At 46.5% G+C, this 19,095-nt stretch overlaps 1 protein-coding gene across 8 annotated transcripts in view; it reads left to right on the forward strand.

Moving 5' to 3' along the window:
- The window catches only part of LOC113615167 (zinc finger protein 470), a 90,661-nt gene that overhangs the window by 16,728 nt on the left and 54,838 nt on the right, over positions 1-19,095 (forward strand). For 2 of the 8 annotated variants that reach the window (XM_027097283.1, XM_027097268.1), the window contains exons 1-2: positions 14,881-15,060; positions 16,970-17,061. In XM_027097283.1, the coding sequence (XP_026953084.1) occupies positions 14,925-15,060; positions 16,970-17,061 (228 nt within the window). In that variant the 5' untranslated portion in view covers positions 14,881-14,924. The other 6 variants (XM_027097266.1, XM_027097267.1, XM_027097272.1 and 3 more) reach the window with 5 other exon arrangements.

The following is a 19,095-nucleotide window of genomic DNA, read 5'->3' on the forward strand; positions in this document are numbered from 1 at the left end:
ATTATTAAGTCTTTCTATCCATGAACACAGGATGTCTTTCCATTTATTTGGCTCTTAATTTTATTAAGCAGTGTTTGTAGTTTTCAGTGTACAGTCTTGCACCCTTTAAGGTAACTTTTTTCCTCAATAATTTATTCCTTCACTGCTATTTTTCATGGAATTATTTTCATAATTTCCTTTTCAGATTGTTCATTCCTAGTGTATTGAAATACAGCTGATTTTTGTGTGTTGATCTTGTATACTGCAGTTTTGATGACTTGATGTATTAGCTCTAATACCTTTCTTGTGGATTGTTTAGGGTTTTCTATATATGGGATGATATCATCAGCAAGTACAGTTTTTTTTTTTCCTTTCTAATTTGGATGCCTTTTATTTCTATTTAATTGCTCTGGCTGGAACTTCCCAGGTATCTTTGTCTTGTTATTGACCTAAGAAGGAAAGCTTTCAGTGTTTAGATGCCATTAAAAAAAATACTTTATTTTCCTTTTTTAAAGATCATTTTTTCCCAAACATCTGGCTCTCTGCATCATCTCTCTCCCCAACACCACTTTGATCTCTGTACATTTATTGTGATATAGCTCTACTTGCACAAGTTTTTGGTACATGCTAAGTGATTTAGCAAAGGGATTTCAGACATAATCATTCCTCCCTGCAAGCTTGTAGTCTGAGGTAAGCCATATACCCGATCAGTGGTGTGTATGATGTAATTAAATATAATATCAGCACTCACTATTTTTATAGAAACAGTCTTTCCAGAATGAGAAATTCCATTACTTAAATGGCCAGAGAAGAAGTGACGATTTTGTCAGGCTTGCAGAAGCAAGCAGGTCAGTGTAAAAATGATTTCTGTGTGACCGCTGAACTTTAGCCATCAGTTGGCACTGTAGGTTCTGTTGAAATCAGTCAAATAAGATACAGTTGACAGAAACACCATTTCTGGTTGTAGGGGAGTGATTGGGCTTTCAGGACTCTTAATGAACGTCATAGAATACACTGTCCTTTTGTGTTTGGTGTGCTTCTTGGAACAACTTTGGTGACATGATGACTGCCCTGGCATCAAAGCTGCATAGCCAGGGGTGAGAAAGGGTGAAGAGAATGACTGTCATAGACTGTATTTTTAGGTGATGTGATTACAGAACATTTTTCCGACTCCTGATGCTTCTGATGTGTGACTGATTCCACATACATTTATCTTTTTTTCTATTCACCTCTCTGGGTTCCTGTATGAATCCAGTCTGGGGTCGTCTTACATACATTGTAGACTGCATGTTCACATGTTTTAGAGGTGCACAATTTATGTGGTTTAATTAGGGTTTAATTTACCAATTAGTGAGTTTCTTCACAGTTTTCCTTTTAGTAGATTCCTTTTCTCCCAGCCTATGATAAAAGAAATGTTTGTTTCTTGTTTATTTTCTTGATATCTTTCAGGCCAGCAGTCTATACATGAGACCCAGGAGTTATTTCCGAAGCAGGATTCATTTGCTGAAGTGGTAACGGACAGAACTTCAAACACTAACCTAGAGAGTTCCACTTTCAGAGGAAGCTGGGATTCTGAGGGTCTGTTTGAAAGGAAGCTGGCAGGTCAGAAGACACAATTCAGGCAGGAGGCAGTCACTCACAACAAAACTCTCTCTAAGGAAAGAGAGTGTCCGTATAACAAATCTGGAAGATGGTTCCACTTGGACATTTCAGAGGAGAGAGTTCACCGCTGTGATTCAGTTAAGAAAACTTTCCCCCCAAGTTCAGTGGTAATAAAACATGCAGGGATCTATGCAGGAAAAAAACTTTTCAAATGTAATGAATGTAAGAAAACCTTTACCCAGAGCTCATCCCTCACCGTGCATCAGAGAATTCATACTGGAGAGAAGCCCTATAAATGTAAGGAATGTGGAAAGGCCTTCAGTGACGGCTCATCCTTTGCCCGACATCAGAGATGTCACACCGGCAAGAAGCCCTACGAATGTATGGAATGTGGGAAAGCCTTCATACAGAACACATCCCTTATCCGTCACTGGAGGTATTATCACACCGGGGAGAAACCCTTTGACTGCATCGACTGTGGGAAAGCCTTCAGTGATCACATCGGACTCAATCAGCACAGGAGAATTCATACTGGAGAGAAGCCCTACAAGTGTGATGTGTGTGACAAAGCCTTTAGGTATGGCTCATCCCTGACTGTCCATCAGAGAATTCACACAGGAGAGAAACCGTACGAATGTGAGGTGTGTAGAAAAGCCTTTAGCCATCATGCCTCACTCACTCAGCACCAAAGGGTGCATTCTGGAGAGAAGCCTTTTAAATGTAAAGAATGTGGGAAAGCCTTTAGGCAGAATATACACCTTGCTAGCCATCTGAGGATTCATACTGGTGAGAAGCCCTTCGAATGTGGGGAATGTGGTAAGTCCTTTAGCATCAGTTCCCAGCTGGCCACCCATCAGAGAATTCATACTGGAGAGAAGCCCTATGCTTGTAAGGTCTGCAGCAAAGCTTTCACCCAGAAGGCTCACTTGGCACAGCATCAGAAAACTCACACAGGAGAGAAACCCTATGAGTGTAAGGAGTGCGGGAAGGCCTTCAGCCAGACCACACACCTTATTCAACACCAGCGAGTTCACACAGGAGAGAAACCCTATAAGTGCATGGAATGTGGGAAGGCCTTTGGCGACAACTCCTCCTGCACTCAGCACCAGAGGCTTCACACTGGCCAAAGGCCCTACGAATGTATTGAATGTGGGAAGGCCTTCAAGACAAAGTCGTCCCTCATCTGTCATCGCAGAAGTCACACTGGGGAGAAACCTTACGAATGTAGTGCGTGCGGCAAAGCCTTCAGCCATCGGCAGTCCCTTAGCGTCCATCAGAGGATTCACTCTGGAAAGAAACCGTATGAATGCAAGGAATGCAGGAAAACCTTCATCCAAATCGGACACCTCAATCAGCACAAAAGAGTGCACACGGGAGAGAGACCCCACAACCATAAGAGAAGCAGAAAGGTCTTCAGGCAGAGCACACACTTTGCACATCAGAGAATCCACACTGGAGAGTCACCTGCACGCCCCTCTTTACCTGCTACATCAAATCCTGTGGATCTGTTACCCAAGTTTCTCTGGAATCCACCCTCACTCCCATCACTATAGTCCTGAGACATTGTGGCTCAGATAGACCACTCCAGCAGTTTAAAACCTGTTCTCTCTCTGTCTATTCTGTTCTTGTCCTGTACAAGTTTGTTCTTCACATTGTTGCAGTTAGAACGTGAAGATTTTTGTTTTAAGTGAAAATAGAATTCATTTACTCCTCATGTAAACACTTATGTTGAGATCCTTCTTATTGATTAATGCATAAGATGTGTGTAGCACAATGGCTGGTCCATACTAAGCGTTCAGTAATGTTAGCTCTTTTAAAAACATTGTTTTCAGACATTGAAAAGTTACCATAGGCAACTCTGACTGAAAATGATGCATAGAATGAAGCTAAGAGAAGCCGGATATTAGGTCAGGAACAGGCGTTTCAAGACAGTGAGGCTTTGCCCGTTCTGGTTTAAAACTTGATTCCATAATGTTGAGTTAGTATTATAGCTTTTCATTTATCTGCATAAAGTGTAAGGTGCTGTGACCTTGTTGGTGAGAAAATTACATCTGACAACAGTCTTAGAAAGTGTGTAGAGAACATGGGTGAGGAGGCCACCTGGAAGAAAAGAACTGAAACAATCAGAGGAGAAGACAAGGTTCACCTGCGTACATTTAAACCTTCTGACATGTATTAGAAAATTTGGCAAGATTTGATCATTTAAAGTCACCTGGGTTTATGCGTGAATTCCATTAAAGTTTCAAAGAACCACTAACCTTGAGGCAGACTAATCTTGACTATGACTCATGGCCAGAGCCTCACTGACTGTTTCGTATGGCCCATGATCTGAATTTTAAAAATTATTTTAATGGAGGAACAAGTGAATAGAATAATAGCTTAAGACAACATGAAAATTATATGAAATTTAAATTTCAGTGTCCGTAAATAAAGTCTTATTGGCTCACAGCCATGCTCATTTGTTTACATATTGCCTAGGGCTGCTTTCACTCTACAATAGCAGACCTGAGTAGCTGCAACAGAGACAGTATTGCCTGCAAAACTTCAAATATTTACTCTCTGTCCTTGTGCAGAGAAAGCGTGCCGACTCCTGCTCCAGTGCAGAGAAAAATACACAAAAGGTTCTAATTATTTTTATGAGGATAATACAACTCTCCCATCAAAAACAAGGAAAACTATAAAGCAACTTATGAATAGAGGTGAAAGGATGTTATTAAACTGTTGAACAATAGGAAATGTCAATAAAAAGAAATACTGTATTTTTCTAGATGAAGTAATACTGTTAAAATGTTTGTAAATTGTCACTCCCATTAGAGTCTCAGTAGGATATGTTTGCTCTGACAGTTTTAGCTGAAAACCACACAAGGAAGGATGATTTGTCAAACATAGCAGGACATTTAAAAAATGTTTTGGTGGGACTTCCGTGGCGGTCCAGTGGTTAGGACTCTGTGCTTCCATTTCAGGGGGTGCGGGTTTGATCCCTGGTGGGGGAGCTAACCTCGCATGCCGCGTGGTGTGGCCAGAAAAAAAAAAAAATCGTTGAAAAAATGTTTTGGTATATAATAAGATTAGCGTTTCATTATTGGGGAAATGATGTTGTAACAATTGATTATCCACTCTCCACAAAGAGAAGCATACCTAGACCTTACAGAGAAATATAATACAGTTGTATTTATCGGCTCTAATTATGAAATAATATGTTAGAGGCGAACACAGAAAGGAGGAAGGCTTTACTGAGTAGGACATGGAGCCCTGGAAGACATGAAGAGAGTAAGCTGGCCTGTACAAAGATTTAAATAAACTTCAATATGGTGAAACGTGTCAAAAAAGATGTAAGAGGCAACTGGCAGAAAATACACACAACACATGAAAAAATATGTCATTTAAGAACAGAGTGCTATGACACAAAGCAGTCGGGGAACTAGGCAGTGCTTACCAACAGGCGTGTCACAGTGGAAGAATTCGAATAAAGAAAATTTGTTAGGTTCTTAACCTTGTTGCTCAGAAAATTACAGATTTAAAACGAATCTTCTTGACTCGCAGATGGATTAAAATCTAAACTGCAGTTAATTTCCCATACTAGTTACTGTGGGAAAACAGGAGGTTGTTCATCATTACCAGTGTAGATTTGTCTCCTCCTGTTTGGGGTGGCAATATGGCATGACCTATCCACACTATAAATATGCATTCCTTTTGAAACAGTAATTCTAGATCTAGGAGTTTCATCCCAATGGAATAAATATATAGATATAAATAATGTTTATTGCAAAATCTTTTTAATTACAATAAATAGGATTTCAGTATCCTGCTAAGCAGATTGATTAAATTGTGATTATTCAATACAGTATTGTCCAGTTAGCAGAAAGAGATTAAGCTCTACATATGCTCCTATGGAGTATTGTCTGTCTACAATATATTAAATGCAATATGTGATTTGCAGAACTTTATGTGTAAAATAATCTTGTAGTCATAGAGTCAAAATTAATATTGAATATATATGTGTGCGTGTATATGTGTGTGTGTCTATATATATATATTTTTCAGTATATATGTTGAAATCTGTTTTTGTCTTTAACACATGCTTTTCCTAGCTCTTTGTTGTCACTTTGCCTTCATTCTGTATTGTACTGTTGGACTGCCAGTCACACATGGCTCTAATTAAGCCAGTCAGGTTTTTCATTCTTTGTATTTTGACCGGAGACATGGGGCAAATATTAGGCTTTATGTATGGGCCATAAGGGATGTTTTCTTTTAGTATTCATTTTGATTGGTTGGACCACTTGTTGTAACAGCTATTATAAAGATATGGAACATCACTCCTGGACTGCAAATATGTGGAATTGAGTCATCCTTTGGCAGCAGCCTAAAGATTTCTGCATCTCTACCTGTCTGATCCATTAAAATGATTCCTGCATCCTCACATCCTAGTTTTGTTTGGTTCTTTAAATCTTCAAGGTATCTGGTATCCTTTCAATATTTAACTTCTAAGCTGGAGTCATCTTTTATTCTCATACAGAAATTGGTACTAGAGGATGATTCTCAGACTACAGAGAAGCAGAATATTAAGGGCTGATTGAAAGAGATAGGTTAAAAGACAGAGAAACTTGTAATCCTGTGTTGTGTTAGGAAAGGATAGTCATGATGTAGCAGGATCATAAGCTCACTGCACACAAGGGGCTGGATAGCTCTTACCAAAAACTAAAGGCAGTGAGCAATGCTAGCTCCAAAAGTAAGTGTGATGCGTGTTTACAATGAAATTAGATAATTAAAAGTGAAAGGCCACTTGAAATTCTGACCTTAAGAAAGGCATTGAAGTCAGACCTTTCTATGATTGTGTTGGGAGTCTTCTTAAGTGCTTCTAACCACGGGGCTGGCAAATCCTGAAACCCAAGTGCAACAGTAGATCCAGGTGTTTGCTGAGCTATGATACTGAATTCCCAACCTCGCCACTTCTCTTAGATGAAAGTGAAGTGTGGGGAAAGATTTGAATCCATGTAACTGGAATGGGGCTATCACGAAAGATTCAAGCATCTTAGAAAACTTTTGACTTTCTCAAACCTTAAGAAACCTCCCTACTTATTTTCTTTGCCATACATCTGTGACAAAACTCTTGAGTCTGCTTTTCTAGTCTTGAAATGCAGACAGGGAGGAGATTCATGTCATCCAGAAATATTTAATATCCTTTATTATATCAAAAATCTAGGACACATTTTTGGAAATGTCATCTCGAGGGTTAGAATTTACTTTGCATAATATATAAGGACTTGAAAGAATTCAAGAGTTTATAGTGCTGGATTGGATCATTTATGTCCCTACCCCTGACTTATCTTTTGCAAGTTCCCCTGTCAGGTCTAGTAGTTTTTCTATGTTCTTTTGACATGAAGTACCAGCATATTAAAAATCTCCTGTCTCCTTTAGGTACTGGGATTTCTCATGACAGTGATTACATTTGGAAAGTGTACTGAACTAGGGCATGTGCAATAGCTGGAGTATAGGGCAACAGGTAATCTTGAGAATAAAATGAAATGTCACAATAAACACAGAAATCCTAAGAATGTTCTGATATCTGATATTTTTACCTTATTTCATTGATCCCCAAGGTTGAAACTGCACTAGGGTTTTGTTTTAGTTAGAAGCACTCCATGGCATGGCATCCAAGTCCCACATCGACTTGAGTCAACAGAAAGGAGACTGAGTACTCTTGAAAGATTGTAATCAGTAGCTGAACATTTCTACTGGAATTCCTGAATGACGTATTTGTGCAGAGTGAGGGCTCATGGGGGAATTCTTATGTAGTGTAGCTTGTAGCAGGTACAATGACCACAAACCCATATGGTTATTTTCCAAGGTCCTGGGTATGTAGCATTTGTTAATGATACCTATGATATGATTAGACAACTGCCCAAAGTTTGTGCTTCCCTTTCTGTTGCCTGAAAGTCGATTCCGGAATGTGACTGCCAAGGCATATCCTGCATTACTCAGCCACTATTGCTTCCAGTTCTGGCTGTGGTTTGAATAGGAAACGTGTGTCACTCTGGGCTCGGTTATTAAGAAAAGGATGTACCACCCAGATGGAAGAAGAAGAATCTCAATTGTATGGGACGGCAAAACTGCAAGATGGAAGAACTCTGGGCCGCTAAACCGCTATTTGGAGGAAAGCCATCAGTCACTCAGGAGCAACAGCAGTGGATTATTATGTGAGTGAAAAATAAACATATGTGCAGGTAATGACACGAGTTTTAATTGTGATAGCAGCTGCTGTAGTTCTATCAATGTGGTATCTTTGACTACTGATAGAATCCCTTTTTTTTTTTTTTTTTTTTTGCGGTATGCGGGCCTCTAACTGTTGTGGCCTCTCCCGTTGCGGAGCACAGGCTCTGGACGCGCAGGCTCAGCGGCCATGGCTCACCGGCCCAGCCACTCCACGGCATGTGGGAACTTCCCGGACCAGGGCACGAACCTGCGTACCCTGCATCGGCAGGCGGACTCTCAACCACTGCGCCACGAGGGAAGCCCAGAATCCCTATTTTAACTCACTGAATCACAGAGTAAGGGCTGTGATAGTATGTTCATTAGCTGTTGTGTAACAAACTACGCTAAAGCTTAGTGGCTTAAGACAAACATACATTTGTCATCTTACAGCTTCTTTGGGTAAGGAATCCAGGCATGGCTCAGCTGGGTGCCTCTGGCTCCTGGGGTCTCTCAACAAGACAGCAGTCATCTGAAGGCTTTATGGGAGGAGAATCATCTTCCAAACTCATTAAAACTGTTGGCTGGCCTCGGGTCCTTGCTGGCCTTTGGCTGGACACATCAATTCCTTTCCACATGGGCAGCTCACAACATGGCAGCTGGCTTCCTTGTAAGTGAGCAGGCAAGAGAAGGGTACCCAAGGTGGAAGCCGAAGCCTTTATGTAACCTAATATTACAAGTGGCATCCCCTCATCTTTGTACTTGGTTAATTAAAAGTGGGTCACTAGGTCCAGCTCACTTCCAAGGGGAGAGGATTACATGAGGTTATGAATAGCAGGAGGCGGGGATCATTTGGGAGCCACTTTAATGGATGCCTACCATAGTCTGCCCTCCGGCCCCTGGTGACTCATTTCCCTTCGGCATACAAAACAATCACCGGCTTCCAAGGCCCCTCCCCAAATCGCATCTCATTATAGCATCAGCTCAAAGTCAAGAATCTTGTCATGTAAATTAAGTACAGATGCTGATGAGGCTCATAAGACGTCGTTTCTTAAGTACAGTTCCTCTTGCTCTGTAGACCTTTGGAAATAAATTATCTGCCTCCCCTAGACCCCAGAGCGCGCGCGCGCGCACACACACACGCACACGCGCACACACACCCGCAAGTGCACAAAGCACCAGGCAAAATCCAAATCTCCGGTCTTCTATCCCGAAGGCTCCGCCCCTAGACCCGCCTCTCCTAAGCTCCGCCCACTTCCCTGGCTTTCCCCTTGCTCAAGGCGCCTGCGCGCTCCACGTTCTTGCGACCCCGCCCACCTTCGGCCGAGGCGCGGGTGAGCGGCTACTCGGGTCTCGGCTCTCAGTGCCTGACAGCTGCTCCTGCGCACTCCGAGCCCGGCGACGGCTCCCAGAAGTCCCCGGGGCTCGGCTTCTTTCGTGGAGGCCGTGGGACCCAGAAGCTAAAAGGCTTCTAGGTAGCTCTGTTCCTGACCAGGAGGCACCAATAGGGGACAGAGGGCAGTAATCACCAGGCCGCGGGGAGGAACCCTGCCTAGCAGTGTAGTCCTCAGATTTCAAAAAGCCGCCGCCACCCCTGTCTGCACTACGTTTCCCAAGGGCCCTTGCGCTGAGAGGACGCGCCCACTTCCGACGAGACTTGAAACCCGGACGTGAGCGAGTCTGGCCGGTTCTGAGGAGAAAGTCTGAGTGGGGCGGCGGCAGCGGCTGAGCCGGGCACAGGGAGGCGCCGAGAGGTCAGCGTCCCGGTCTGCATGTTGGGGCGGCGAGGTCGTGAGCGTGCGCGCGTGATTTGGCGACTGTGACCGTCAGCGCGTGGTGTGTGTGTGTGCGACCGGGAGGAGGAGGCAGGTACGTGTGTGAATGGGGGGGGGGGAGAGTGTGTGCGGGTGTGAGATGTGACCGGTAGGGCGCAGAGGAGGCAAGTGTGTGACTGGGGCCCGTGTTTCTGCGCGTGTCTTTTGTGCACCTTGCACGTCCCAGCAGCATGTGAGCGACGGCGTGCATTGGGACGAATGAAGTATTTTACGTGGCTGAGAACTGGAAACGCCTCCGGAGAAGGCCACCCCCCGACACACACCCCACACCCCAGCCCCCTACACACCCTGACTCCACCACCAAGAACCCAGTGTGGCCCAAAGCCCCAAAGCCCTGGAGTCCTGGGAAGGCACCTGGTTGGGCCGGTGGAGCTAGTTAAGGTCGGATTTTAACAAATAGCACCGCGAAACAGAGGAAAGCTTCAAGTGAGCTTTATTAGGGAGCGCTCCCGGGCGAGGTTCATTGGTTCGAGAGAAAGGGGCCAGAGAAGTCGCACCCGGGCGAGGATTGGGCAAGATTTTATAGGGGAAGAAGGGAAAGGGGTGTGGTGAATCTGGGAGGGCGCAGGGTATTCCTTATTTGGTGGTCTTTTCGGGTATCCTGGGGGACAGTTAGTCCCGCCCCTCGAAAGGTGGGAAGGCTGGGCTGGGTTCAAAGTCCCCAGGTCAGTTCCTGGAACTGGGTGGTCCGGAATGTCTCCAGGGTAGTTTCTGGAACTGGGTGGTCCGGAGAATTTCGGTCTGATGCAACCTGTGAATCTGATTGTGTTCCCCTGCCTTGGGCCAGTTGGCCTTACATCCCGACATCTTTGGTGTAATGGGGCGGCGTTCTGATCTCTGACTACTTCATGCTGAATGGGGGCATCGAAAGGGGAGTCGGGCGACCAGAGGTCCGAGGCTTAGGGGGGTTCTGTAGGAAGCAAAGTGTAAGGACCGAGGAGCATTTGGGTTGTGGCCACCCGAGAGACTTCCTCCATGCGCCTGCGAAGGAACCTAAGAAAACGAAGCAAACGTGAGCAAGATACAGATGAGAATTAAGGGGCCTAAGATTGGTGTTAGCCAGGTATAGAGGGTGGATCGCCACCAATCGGGAATTGGGGAGGTGGACTGTTGGTGTTTGCGTTGGAGTTCTTCTCTTAAGCGATGGAGGGCTTTTACGTTGTCTTCGACGAGTCCTGTTTCATTCATGTAATAGCAGCATTTCTCCTGTAGGAAGAGGCAGGTACCTCCTTTGTCGGCCGTCAGGAGATCCAGGGCTCGTCGATTTTGGAGGGCACCTCGGGCTACTGAGGTGATCTGGCGCTGGAGGGAGGTGATGGAGGCGGCAGAAGCCTCGATGTCTAGCTGGAGTTTTTGTTCTAGGTCACGGGATGTTGAGACACTGTGTGTTAGGGCTCCTCCCCCGATGCCCGCAGCAACGAGAGAGGAGGCGAGGGAAATGCCTGCGACCATAGGGAGAAAGATGGCCCTTTGGCCCTTAGAGAGGTCGAGGGCCCGCATGAGTGCTATCAGTTCAGCCCTTTGAGAGGTTGTCCCTTCTGGGAGGCGGTTGGCCTCGATAATGGTTGAGATGGTTACTACCGCGTAGGCCGCCCGTCGGCATCCGTCAGGACTGAGTATCGAACTACTGTCCACAAAGAGAGTGCGGTCCGGATTTGAAAGAGGGGTGTCAAAGAGTCCCTCTCTTGGTGGTTTGAAGGGTTCTATGACATGAGGGCAGGAATGCGATGGAAAACCCCCGGTGCCAGAGATAGGCACGAGGGAAGCCGGGTTCAGGTGAGGGGAGAGATCAAGAGAAATAGCTGGGTTTTCAATGAATAGAAGGTGGAACTCCTGGATGCGGGAGGGGCCCAGGAGGGAGAGAGACTTGTGGCCTAGGAGGTCGACCAGCCGGTGGGAGGAAAACACGGTTAGTGGGTGAGCCAGAGTCAGTTTGAGTGTTTGGTCAGTTCGGCTGCCGCTGCTAGGGCCCGAAGGCATGGTTGCCATCCCCGAATGGTTGGGTCCAGCTGTTTGGAGAGGTAAGCCACGGGACGGTAGGAAGGCCCTACAGGCTGGGCAAGGAGTCCAGTGGCTATTCCAGCCCGTTCATCCACAAAAAGGTGAAAAGGTCGGTTTGGGTTGGGCAGAGAAATGGGAGAAGATATCAGAGCGTTACGGAGGGTGAGAAAGGCCTGTCAAAAGGCAGAAGGAGAGGTGAGGGGTCCTTGAGGGGTTTCTTTAGCGGCTAGATATAAGGGTTTAGCGAGGAGAGCAAAGTTAGGGATCCAGACTACTGGGTGGAGAGGAATTATGGCCTCATTGATTAGTCGGAGGTCCTGGACCAGGCGATAATCCCCAGAGGCCTTGCGGACAGGCAGGATGGAGGTGTTGCAGGGAGAGTCCGTGGGGATGAGGAGTCCCTGGTTTAGGAGTCTGGTGATAATAGGTTGTAGGCCCCTAAGGTGAGTCTCAGAGATGGGAAATTGGGGCATTAATGGAAATTTGGAGGGGTCCTTTAGGTGGATGAGAACGGGGGAATGGTGTGTTGCTATTATGGGCTTTGAAGTATCCCAGACTTGGGGATTGATTGGGTTCGGTGTGATTGGAAGAGGGGAATAGGAGGGGGAGGGTTCTAGAGACAGGCCGAGAAGAAGAAGCAGGAGTTGGGAGGAGGGGACCTTAGGGTCAAGTCTAACCAGCTGGAGGGAGGCCCCTAAGTGGAAAAGGACATCTCGGCCTAGCAAGGGAACTGGGCAGGATGGTATGACTAAGAAGGAATGAGTAAAAGGGAGTCCTTCGATATGACATGGGAGTGGACCTGTCTGGAGTGGGAAGGATGGTTTGCCATCAATACCCATGACCGAGATCTGGGAAGGAGAAACTGGCCCGGAATAAGTAGGCAGGACTGAATAGGTAGCCTCCGTGTCCACCACATATGAGATGGACGTACCCGCTACCTGTAGCTTTACCCTGGGCTCGGCGAGGGTGATGGGGGTCTTCGAGTCAGGGCGCCGTCAGTCATCAGCCAATCCCAGCAGTTCGAGTGGTAATGCCGTTGGGTCGGCCTGCCCCCCGCGTGGAGACGCTGAGGGAGGGCCAGTCGTAGGGCAGTCACTCTTCCAGTGGCCTGTTAGCCCGCATTTGGGACAGGGCTTAGAAGGAGGTCGGGGATTGGGACATTGGCGAGCCCAGTGGCCTTCTTTTCCGCATTTGAAGCAGCCCCCGGCGGGGTTGCCTTTTGTGGACCCCGTGGATGCTGTGATCCATGAGAGATGGCCGGCCTTAGGGCGGCTACAAGAGCTTGGGTTTGGAGGGCCACCTTCTGGCGCGTCCGAGCCTGTCGGCTGGATTCTGCCAAATCCTCACGGCCATTATAGACTTTAAAGGCCATCCTTACCAGATCTCGAATAGGGGTTTGAGGGCCGTCTTCTGCCCGTTTTAATTTCTTTCGGATGTCCGGGGCTGACTGGGTGATAAAACGGGTGGCTAGGACCACTGCCCCTGCCGGGGTGTCGGGGTCCAGCCGGGTGTAGAGAGTTAAGGCCTCTGTAAGGCGATTGAGAAAGATAGCTGGATTTTCGTTAGGTTCTTGGGTTATCTCTTTTAGTTTTTCAAAACTGACTACCTTATGAGCAGCAGCCTGCACGCCAGCCAGGAGGCATTGGATCTTGAGGTCGCGTTTACGACGGCCATCTTGGCCATCCTGAGAAGTCCAGCCTGGATCGGTGCCGTACAGGCATGGAGTTGTCAGGCATGGAGTTGTCGGTAAGGTGAACCTGATCTGCATGGTTTCGGGCAGCAGTTTGAATTCTGTCCCTCTCGTCAGGGGTCAGAGTAGAAGATAGGACCACAAAGATATCGTGCCAGGTTAGATCGTAAGCTTGAGAGAGAGAGCGAAATTCTTTAATGTAGCGGGAAGAGTCGGCAGAAAAGGAGCCTAATCGCTTTTCTATTTGAGAGAGATCTTGGAGAGAAAAGGGAACATGAACTCTAACTAATCCTTCCGCTCCTGCTACCTCCCTCAGAGGGCAGAGGAGATTTGAATCTTGGGAGTCGTGAGAGCGTGTATGTGCACTAATTGGCGAAACAAGGGGCGTGGGAGGAGGAACCATCGAGGGAGGCGGGGAACGGTTGGAGGGGATGGAGCGGGTTGGGAGGAGGAGGGACCGCCTCAGGGTAGGGTGGAGGTTGGAGAGGAGCTCTGGAGGGGGGAGAGGCGAGAGATTCGGGTGGGTCGGCTAGTGGAGAGGGGTCATCATCATCAAAGGAAATTAAGGGCTTGGATGTAGGAGATGTCTGTTTGGCAAGAAGGATCTGGGAAGTGGAACAATCGACGCAGAGGGAAGGGCGGGAGCGCAAATACAAGAAGGCCTGAACATAGGGGACCTCGGACCATTTGTCCGTCCTGCGGCAGTAATTATCTAGATCACGGAGGATGTTAAAATCGAAAGTCCCTTCAGGATGGATTGTCTAGAGGATATTGTGGCCAGGCCACGGTGGAATAGAAAATAAGCCGTCGGCGACGGAGATCTTGGGAGAAACCGAGGGCTGTAAAATTGGCTAGGAGACACCCCAGGGGCGTCTTAGAATCTGGTTTCGATTGTGAGGTTCCCATGACCCCCAGTCTGTACCTGAGTGAATGGAGAGGGAGAGAGGCGTCCCTGGTCTCAGTCTCCAATTCACGGCAGGTCGGAGGGCGGTCAGGCGATTGGGACGTCTCCACAATCACCCGAGGCCCTGCGGGTCAGAGAGCGGTCAGGCAATTGGGACGTCTCCACAGTTGCCCGAGGCCCGGAGAGAGAACGGAGGAGTCCCTGACGCGGCCGCGATTAAGGACAGGGAGTCCGGTGGGCAGGGACTCTGAGGGTCGGAGGGAACAAGGGAGGGGGACTTACCCCGTTTTCTGCCAGATCGGGTGGATGAGTAGAGGTTCCCTTGTCTCCTGGGGGAGGGGAGGAGCGGTCCGCGCGGTAACCCGCGGGGCTTGGTACCCCTCCCGGGTTTCGGCACCAAATGTAAGGTCGGATCTTAACAAACGGCACCGCGAAACAGAGGAAAGCTTCAAGTGAGCTTTATTAGGGAGCGCTCGCGGGCGCGAGGTTCACTGGTCCGAGAGAAAGGGGCCAGAGAAGTCGCACCCGGGCGAGGGTCGGGCAAGAGTTTATAGGGGAGGAAGGGAAAGGGGTGTGGTGAATCTGGGAGGGCGCAGGGTATTCCTTATTTGGTGGTCTTTTCGGGTATCCTGGGGGACAGTTAGTCCCGCCCCTCGAAAGGCGGGAAGGCTGGACTGGGTTCAAAGTCCCCAGGGCAGTTTCTGGAACTTGGTAGTCCGGACTGATGCAACCTGTGAATCTGATTGTGTTCTCCTGTCTTGGGCCAGTTGGCCTTACAGGGCTGAAGCATTTCTTGCCTGCCCCACCTGGATGGTGTGGAAGTCGGGACACTACACACGTCCACGGGACTAAGTATGGAGGTAAGAGTGGCAGACGGCCTTGGTACGGCTGCAAGAGTGAAAATTAAGGTTTGGGGGTGCTGTTCCTGGGCCCAAGTGCTGGAGGAAGATGTCGCTGGCCTCAGGGTCTGTTGGACCCAGAAGTCCAAAGATTTGGACGGTCATCTCGGGCCAGAGTGTGGAGCTGAATTCAAGGAGGGTTCTTGACTTGCCCAGAGTCTCCTAACCAGACACTCCCCTTCCAGGTCTGTCTGCGTATCTCCAAGGACCCAGGGGAGAGAGCATTCCCCATTAGAACATTACCTCTGAGTGCTGTGCTGCTGTTCAAGGAGGACCTCAGTATTTAATATTTTTATTTTTTAACCTGTTAGAGTCCTGTCCTACATTATCACTGTGGGATGAGACTTGGGAGGAAGGCGAGATTCACAGTTTCGTCTGGAAGTGCTGAGGGATCCCAGCCTTTCCATGGCTTAGTCACCTTTTAGTAGATGAACAAAAATACTCCCCCATTTCTATCTCACACTTCTCTGTCTCCCGCTACCCCCGCCCCCAGCCAGAGTGAGTAAAGAGAGAGAGAGAAGGGAAAGAAGCACTGCTCATAGCCCTATTGTTCTTTGCTTGTTTTACTGCATGCAGTAACAATAGGTAATGTTTACTGAGTGCTTACTGTGGCCCAGACACAGTTCTAAGACCTTTTGGGTATGTTAACACCAAACCTCACAACATTATGAGGTGGAAACTATCTTATCTCCTTTTTATAGATGAGGACACTGACGCATAGAGAGGACAAATAATCACTAGTAAGTGGAGGAGCCAGGATTCACATCCAGGACAGGCTGACTCCAGAGTCCCCCTCTGTACTGGCCCTCATGTAATCCCCTTGAATTGGGTATTCTTAACCACTTTTGACAGTTTAAGAAGCTGACCCTAAGAGTTCAGATCCCAAGACCTCCACTGCGCAAGTTTTTTTTTCTTAAACTTTCTGACCCAGTTTCTGTTATGTAAAATGAAGATGATATTCTATACCTCATAGGACTGTTAGGATTAAGTGAGCTCATACCTGTAAAGCACTTTGTGTAGTCCCTGTCACATAGTAACTAGTGCTCCGTAAGTGTTCATTCTTATATTCATCATTATAATAATGCTTTGAAAAAGCAGTGGAGTTTAGTGGAAAGAAACCAGAATTAAGTCAGATATTTTTATTCTCTTCCTGATTGAAGAAACTTGGCTGGAGGGCTGGGGGTGGGGTGAGGTGGCAAGGGACTTCAGAGCTATAGTTTGCTAGAAAAGGAGAGCCTGGGTCTCCTGACGGTTTTTTGGTCCAGCTATCCGTAAGCCACATGGACTCTGTTGTAACAAAGGTAATACCTCTTTCTGGGGAAGATGGCTTTTTTCAAATCTGATAGACTCTTTATAAGTCCTGAGTAGTTAGTTGCACATGAGGTGTTTTTCTGTTATATTCTGGTGTCTGCTTGAGCATATAACTTGGCTGGTAGAGTCACGCAGACAGGTTGATGACTGGGCTCCATTGTTTACAAGCTGTGTGACTTGTGCAAAAGACTTCACTTCCCAGAGCTTTCACGTGTGAAACAGTGACAGTATTCCCTATTTTCACTGAAGGTCGTGAAGGTCACATCAGAGTATGAATATATGCAGCACTCCTAATACATCTCTGTTGTTAATGAATGGGTGGCTTTGAGCAAGAGAGAGATTGTCCTCGGCCTGAAAATCCAGAGCAGAGCAGAACCCCAGCTGTAAATTATTGGTTTCCCAGGGAGTGCCTGGATTGTGAGAGGAGGGTGGAGTAGGAATAGGGGAGTGAGAACAGAGGGATCTGAAGGGAAAAGTTTCTAGGTTGTGATTATTCGAGCTACTCACCGTTCCTAGAGTCTCTCACTAGTCTCTCACCGTTCCTTTCTCTTCCTCCCAGCTGTGCCCTCTCAGGATGAAGCCCTTCTCCACATGAGGAGCCAGGAAAAGGAGAACGTGATGGGAATTGAACTTCTTAAAGCCATGTCCCTGGTTAGTATTCCCTTGCTTTTCAGGACTTGGTAATGTTTGTTTCCTTCTGAAAATTGTCCCACTTTGGGGCCTGGCTCCTATTTCCTCTCTTTCTGACGAGTATTGGGGCTATAGGTAGCTTCAAACAGCCCAATACACTCTTACAGAGCTTCCTCTTTTTCCTATTCAATGTTTATTCTTCACTCAAGAAATGACCCACTGTGAGCCCTTCCCTTGTACTCTTTTTTTTCATAAGTATCTGACAATACAGAAATACAGTCCTTAGAGGAGATTTGAGAGCCACGATCTGCCTAGTTCCTAAATCCCCATCCTTGCTCTCAGCTTACTATCTGTTGGAGAAATGAAAAGGTAGCAAACATTTATTTTTACAGTGTGATCAGTGCTGCAGGTAGAGAGTGGACTTCCTGTGGAATGGAGGGGAAGGGCCATTAATAGCCCGATGAGTGCCTTTGGGTGAATTACAAAAAGATGCCCCTTCATCTGTACTGATGAAGCTCTGTGATAGGCCACAATCTGGCAGAAGGAAATCTTATTTTACCTCCTTTTTGCCACCTTCGTGAGAAATCCTGCACAATGTTACTCGCTGTTGGAAGGAGGAGGCGTTGGGAGGGCTTGAGTCACAGAGGAAGGGATTTCTGAGTTGCATATTGAAGGAAGTGGAGGAGATCTGCAGGCGCAGGTGAGATGGGTGACATTTTCGCCAGAGTAAACAAAGATTTCCCCTCCCTACTTGGCTGGAGCCATAGTGTCTTAAAATGCCAGGGAATGTACTACATCCTCTTTTCTTTCTAGGATGAATACCATAATCTATTTAATCAGCCCTTTGTTGTTCCATAGGTAAATTATTGCCAATATTTTACTATTTAATAGAGAGCGTTGCAGTTATCATCCTTGTATTTGAATTTTTGCCCTCATCTCTGATTTCTTTGGACTAAATTCCTAATTTTTCATTTCTTGCAGATTAGAGTTTCTCACACTTACTCTACTCCAGAATTTTTTTTTTTTTTTTTTTGCGGTACGCGGGCCTCTCACTGTTGTGGCCTCTCCCGCTGCGGAGCACAGGCTCCGGACGCGCAGGCTCAGCGGCCATGGCTCACGGGCCCAGCCGCTCCGCGGCATGTGGGATCTTCCCGGACCGGGGCACGAACCCATGTCCCCTGCATCGGCAGGCGGACTCTCAACCACTGCGCCACCAGGGAAGCCACAGAATGTTTTTAATATTAATATCTTATTGACCAATAATAGAACCTTAAGAACTATAATTCATGTTCTGATTAAACTGCTGAACAAGTGTCACCAGCAAATTAATTATTATAAAACTATAAAAATTGGTACATAAATTTTAAAATCTAATCAAATGAAAACAACTTATAATATTAAAATTGTTTTATTTTACATCAAAGACACAATAAGCAACTTAAAGCAAAATACCTTCTTTAAAAAAAAAACAGATTTAATGCCACAACATGTACTACCAATGAAACTTGTTTCTTAGAGCATATATACATTTTAAACGAAAGCATTATGGTTATTGGTCAGAAGAATATATTTTAAGAGTGCCAGAGTATGGTATAAAGGTTAGTAACAAGGACTCTGCAACCAAACTGCCTGGGTACAAATTCTAGCTCCACCATATACTAGACATATCACCTTAATTTCAGTTCCCTCAACTGTGAAATGGGAAAAATAATAGTACCAAATTTATAGGACTGTTGTGAGTATTAATGAGTCAATATATTTTAAGTGTTTAGAAAAGTACTTGGCACATAATAAGCACTAGCTATATGTGCTACTGAAGAACTACAATGTGATGTTTAATGCACAAGAAGCACTGAATATCTGGAATGTTTATATTTCCAATGGAATATTAGTTTTTTTGTGGTTTTTTTTGTTTTTTTTGTTTTTTTTTTTTTTTCAGTACGCAGGCCTCTCACTGTTGCGGAGCACAGGCTCCGGATGTGCAGGCTCAGCAGCCATGGCTCACGGGCCTAACTGCTCCGTGGCATGTGGGATCTTCCTGGACTGGGACACGAA

This window comes from Aethalodelphis obliquidens, unplaced genomic scaffold, assembly GCF_003676395.1.
Source record: "Aethalodelphis obliquidens isolate GAN/ISIS:26980383/991018 unplaced genomic scaffold, ASM367639v1 scaffold113, whole genome shotgun sequence".
Taxonomy (NCBI): Eukaryota; Metazoa; Chordata; class Mammalia; order Artiodactyla; family Delphinidae; genus Aethalodelphis; species Aethalodelphis obliquidens.